The sequence below is a fragment of the Symphodus melops genome (genome assembly GCF_947650265.1).
Source record: "Symphodus melops genome assembly, chromosome: 15".
NCBI classification, from domain to species: domain Eukaryota; kingdom Metazoa; phylum Chordata; class Actinopteri; order Labriformes; family Labridae; genus Symphodus; species Symphodus melops.
The window spans coordinates 8,126,448-8,132,482 of NC_136705.1; the positions used below are offsets into that span (position 1 = coordinate 8,126,448).

At 38.3% G+C, this 6,035-nt stretch overlaps 1 protein-coding gene across 1 annotated transcript; it reads right to left on the reverse strand.

Moving 5' to 3' along the window:
- Positions 1 to 995: 995 nt before the first annotated feature.
- LOC306836279 (ventral anterior homeobox 1-like) lies at positions 996 to 3,955 on the reverse strand. The gene is made up of 2 exons (XM_079363278.1): positions 3,022 to 3,955; positions 996 to 1,339 (listed from the first exon to the last, which is right to left on the reverse strand). The coding sequence occupies exons 1-2, from the start codon at positions 3,233 to 3,235 to the stop codon at positions 1,137 to 1,139; spliced, it is 417 nt and encodes a 138-aa protein (XP_079219404.1). The 5' UTR covers positions 3,236 to 3,955; the 3' UTR covers positions 996 to 1,136.
- Positions 3,956 to 6,035: the final 2,080 nt, after the last annotated feature.

Consider the following 6,035-nt stretch of genomic DNA (forward strand, 5'->3'; position numbering starts at 1 on the left):
AGACGGGAGGAGACTATTGTCGTCTTTGATCTGTTTTACTATAAGAGCAAATCTTGTTTTCTATACGTATAACCTTAATGTGACTACAACAAATGAACTTGTTTTGAATTCATGTGGACATAAGGATATAAGCTATTTTGATGATAAAATGTAAAAAAATGTAAATATTTGAAATCAGTCTTAAAAAAAAAGGTGTAAAATGAATACAGCCCTTGAGCAGTGACCTTGTTGTTGGGATTGGAGTCGTTGGTTGTGGTGTCATTTTGTGACAAAAGGTTAACCTTGAGTAGAGGTCTGAGAGAGCAGCACTGAAAGCCACAACAAATTAGCACCGATGACCAAGCCGATAGGGCCGTTAGCCCCTTTGCACATTTTCAAAAAAAAAAAAAAGAAAATAGGTGAATAAAAAACCAAAGTGCAGAAGAAGACAGCCGGGATTCTCTTGGGTCTTAATGCCAAAGGGTGACTGGGTGACTAGTTTTTGAATCTGGTGTCAAGTACAGAGTGCAAATACACTTCACGCAGCGTGGACATGGCTGACCCACTCCTGACCCCACACATATGACATGAGGAGGAAGTCTGCCCTTAATATAACGGCTTCAATTTAGCAGCCTCAGGCAATAAGGTCTAACACTCCATGCGCTATATCGACAGTATAAGATTGATTGTGGCGGGGAGGGGGGGGATAAGCACAACATTAATTAATTATTTTTTATGCAGAAACCTTAAAGGTACAACTTTTTATCTAAATATAAGTTCACAGTTTCAAAAAATATGTTACTATGTACAGGGCTGTACATAGTAACACTCGAGCACAACTACAGCTTTGTATTGGATTATAATCCAATCAAGTGCTTCCAAACTGGCTTTTAATTTTTTTTTCATGATTGCAACATTAAAATCAATGCCTGCTCCATCTGTGACTTATTTCATTTAATAAAGGATTCAGGGCTTTCAGGTGAAATCGCTTCAAATAAATATAAAGATGACTATCTGAAGTCAAAAATCAGACACATTAATTCAATTCAATTAACACTGCAGCTTACGTCACTGATATTTTAGAGTAATGATGGCAAAAGCATCCACACTGACTTCTTCATGAAATATCTCTCTCACTCTTTCACACCGGCACATGTCTAATGCTTACACACCTGGGTTTCAGAAAGATTGAGCTGACGGGCCAGTTCTGTCCGTTCCCTTCCCACCACATACTGACATCTCTGAAACTCCATCTCCAGCCTGTAAAGTTGCTCTGCGGTGAAGGAGGTGCGTGTCCGCTTGGGTCGGTCTAGATCCAAACCCTTCGGCAAGATTATCTCTCGGATAGATCCTTTAGCATCTGCAATAAGAAAGCCTTTAAATTAGCAACGGAGCAGCAGAGTGAAGGATCTGTAACAACAGATTAGTCTCTATTTAACTTGAAGTGAAAACAGTGTATACAGTATCTAATGAAATATATTTTATTATCTCATTGGTATCTTATTCATAGAGGTAATGGGAATGAACTCAGATGTGTTACATTCTGATTTTACTTATTTATCTTTATCTAACCTGAGCCTTAACATATGTACTGAAACACAATTTGTCCATGTTTAAATTATTTATTACACCTACAAGTTAACAACATTAAAAATGAATAAGGGGAGAAAATATTAGAGCAGAAGTTTTCTCATGAACCAAAGATTAAATCTTCTGCTGATCATTTATGAGGTATTAGAATTAATGGAAATATCTCTATAATATATTTCATAACGGTTTTAAAGTTCACAAAGATGTTAAACTTATAAATAAAACTTGATATTAAAAAATGATACCAATAGATATTTAAAGAATACCATAAAATGTTACCATAAAATAAAAAAGGTATGTCAAGTTTTAAATGTAAAAACAATCTCTAATAAGTATGCATTTAAAAAAAATGACTATGCATTTAAAAAAAAAAATCTGTTATTATAATTATCATGACAAATAAATATAGCTGCAATTCTGCTTTAAATTAATGTATGATTAATCAACAGGGGAAGAAAGTATTTAATGATTAGTGGCCAAATATTTCTACATTAATTTATATTTATGTTTTAGACACCTCGTCTGCTCCGTCTCATTTAATCTTGCAGAACTAATCCTCTGTTTTCAGTGAACATATATTTGTAGTTTGTTTTCATACACTCTTTCTGTTGGGCCAACACAGCATGAAGGAAATTCCATAAATTACTAACAAGGCAACTGACACTCAAACACACAATTTGTAGGATTTGTTGACAATCATTTCTGTAAAATCTATCTCTATGCACCTTTTTTTCTCTGTTGAAATAATTGTGTCTTATTCTTTATCTGAATTATTCTTAAATTCAAACAGTATAAAGCCTAAAGGGGTTTGTATTTGAATGCACAACTTAACACAGTTACATTTTCTTTAGGACTTTGAACATTTGAGGATAAATGAACTTTTTTAATGTGCTGTGATTCAAGTGTGAAATCAGAGGAAAGATGAAGCTAGTCCCGATGGATACCAAATGCACAACAACAACAACATTTAAAGAGGAAATTACTGTGGTGATCTAATTATAAAAAGCGTCTTTTAAAAACATAATTAGGATTTTTTTAATGATAAATAATTTAGTTATCTTATATTTTTCTGTTACAGTAAATCTATTCAAACCTGGGGAAAAAAATCCTGGATGTTACTGTCCTTATTTTTAAGAAGTCCCTGTAATTGTAAATGAACAAACCCTTATGTTAATGTTTTTTTTCATGTTAAGAAAATAATGTTTTATTTACTTAATCTTTAAAGGCAGGCGTAAGCCTCCCTTTAAAAAAAAATAAAAAATCACCTGCAATATTATAAAGGCTTTATTTTTCAACTTTGTTTTTAAAGATGCTGTCTTATACTTCTTATTCAAGAATGTGTGCATTCTTACAGCAGTTTGAACTAGGTTTTACCTGTTTTGTGTGATTAATCATTATAATCTCTGAAATATGACACTGCAAGTTCTTAAACAGAAAGAGTCTGAGCCCTACCTCGGACTAGTATTCTCCGACAGTAGTCCGGGTCCCCCGTGCTCCCCCTGTTTTTCTCGCAGTTGTCCACGGTCCCAGAGGGGGAGAAGGAGTCCTGCTGCTCCTTGAGGAAGCTTTTGGACAAGCTGCCCTGGGACTCCTTGTCATCTTTCGCCTTCTTTAGTCCATTCTTCAGCCCCATCGCATCCGTCTCTTGGTTGTACCTGACCTCCATGCTCAGTTTATCCTCTTGGACCTGCAGCTTGTCCGCCTCTTTTTTTCCTTTGTCAGGTGACAAAAAAGAGATTACGCAGAAGACGGCGCACCAGATGGTCTGGACAGTGTGGGTTTTAGTTTCAAAACAGTACCTTTCAGCAGGGCAGAGTCAGCTATCTAATGTTTGCTGAAATAGTTCCGTCGCTCAACCAAGGAGCCCTATTATCACTGACCAAACTCCGTTGCCCAATGATCATGGACTTCTCAATGAAACTCAACAGTAATTCAATGCCCCCCTTTCCTCGTTACATAGACACCAGGCAGATAGATGATCTCCAAATAATCAGAGGCATGGATGCACTCGCTGTTTCAATTGATTACGGTAGTTTTGCTGCCTCCACATTTGCGTAACCTCATGAATACACTAAATTGTTTGGGGAAATAGATCAGGTCTTGATAGAGGGTTTTGCGCGTCCCGTCCCCCCCAGTTTGCCTGCTCTCAGCCCAGAGAATCAAGGCAAATGATTGGTCTTGTCTTGCAACCAACCCTCCCTGAACCCCACATGAACACACACAATCACGGGGGTACGACTCCTCCAGACCTGAAAAAAGTTCCCGGTTGCTTCATTCTTCCGTCCACAGAACACGGCCAGACTTTTTTTTTCCTCCGACTTTTCACTGCGAACCTGATTGCCGCAGCATGTCCACGAACTTTGATCCCGTATTCTCTTTGGCTCCCTCTCCCCAATCAATGGTATTCTGCAATGTGCGGATCTCGCCACTACGCTATTGTAGCCAAGAGACACAAGAGGAGAGCAAGAGAGAGGGGGGGAGAGAGAGAGAGAGAGAGAAAGAGAGAGAGAGACACACACACTCACACAAGTGAAAAGAAGAATGAACTAACCCAAATTTAAACAAAATTTACGGAGGCATTGTACCAGATGGTTTAAGCACGGAACAAACGACATGTTCAGCTCCAAGCACGGGAAGTGTTTAAAGTTCTCCTTGTCATCCTGTGTCTATTTAGAGTGCCACGCCAAGGAACCCTGCACATTTCATGCCGCTAACAATATTTCAGTATTTATGTGACAGCACCCCAGAAGCCATCTTTAGCTCTCATAATCTTAACCTGCCCAATTGACAAAAAGAAAGAAAGACAAAAAAGGGGAACAAAACTTGTCATTCGTGCTTAGTCTGCCTACACTCTCGCTCTCACACACACATACCTTTGGAATGGCCCCTACCTCCCTCCAACACTCGCCTTCCAGCCCACTACCCACCCACCAAACCACCAACTCTTCGCTACTTTCATTGTCAGTGCAACAATATCTCTGAACACAGCAGTGGCCAGTAATCCAATAAGACCATTGATTAGGCCACAATGATTCAATTCAAACCAGTGGCCCAGTGCAAGCAGCTTTTTCTGGCCCTTCTTGTCACCTTAGCTGGCCAGAAGCCCTCTTGAAGGAGCCCCCCTCCCTGAGTGCCATTCATGCCTTTATGGGAAACAGAGAGGAAAAGGAGTGAAAGATGGCAATTATCTAATTGGACTATTAACAAACAATTCTGTGAGTGTGGCTGCCCGGCAGCAGTCTCGGGGTGGGTTTAAGGGCCGCATGTTGGACTAACTTTATTCACTGAGTGTTTGGGGGGCTTCTGCTTAGAGTGGGACTGGATCCATTGTTTGAGAAAGGTAAAAAGGAGGCTAAAAAGGGAGCGACTAAAAGGGACCTGTGCTTCTCAAGCTGTGGTGCAGAGCCCCAGCCTGGGAAATAAATTGAGGACGTAGCGTCTTGGCCTCTCAAATTCACACAATGACTGTGGAAGAGAAAAGACTAATGTGTTCGGTTGCTACGTCCCCAAAATATCACACACATTTAGCAAAGAATACTGCATGTCTACTGTGGGCACACACATTTCAAATGGCAAATTAACAACACAAAAAAAATCCACGTTTTTTTTTTTTTTTTTCCCAAACTATTTATTGAAATTCAGTTGGAAGACTTAATTAGCACCTTGTAATGATGATGACCAATATTCACATTGCATTGCAGGACAGTAGAACATTGAATTATTATATTAAACACGAGAAAGCTCTTTTTTGCTTCCAGGCTTCACAACATGGTATACATATGATACTGTACATATAGGAAGATAGATCTCTAGAAAGTTCTTGCATGAAATGATCTTGATTCCCAAATTGTGTCCTATAAGAAAAAAAATGGTATTAAATTAGCATAAAGAAGAAAAAGCATTTAAAATGCTGGCTAACATTATAAGCAGACATTACGAACAATATTGTTGAGGAAGGTGTGTTGATAAATATAAATCAGGTGAATTCAGTGGATCATGATACAATTTCTTCTAAGGATTTTTTGTACAAGACAGTGTTGGATTAATATGTGCAGAAACATAAGGAGATGATGGATAAATATATTATACAGTATCAAGGCAGTTAGACACACAATGACTTGTTGTTGTTTTCTGTCAAATATGAATCACTTAATCAAAGGGGCACAATGGATGTGACCATGCCATAAAAGAATTCAAAATGCTGTTGAATATGATTCATGTTTTAAACGAAGATTGTCTGTGGAGACCCCTACTGGTAATAGCATAGAAGAAACTCAAGTCACACATATATAAACCTGCTATGATCAAGTCAGCTATGGGCTAACAACAAATCACCACATTAACAAACGTCAATATTTCAGTTATCATGTTAAAATGACAAGTCTTCTATGACATTCTTTGAAAAGCTGAACAAGGTGCTGTGCTGTAATGTGAACTCTATCTGCCCTGTTTTCTGCATCTCAACA

Excerpts from the sequence above, each read along its gene's own strand:
- LOC306836279 (XM_079363278.1), bottom strand. The coding sequence starts at position 3,235 with ATGGAGGTCAGGTACAACCAAGAGACGGATGCGATGGGGCTGAAGAAT. Across the intron at positions 1,340-3,021 it reads TCGGAGAATACTAGTCCGAG|ATGCTAAAGGATCTATCCGA; the intron begins GTAGGGCTCAGA and ends TTCTTATTGCAG.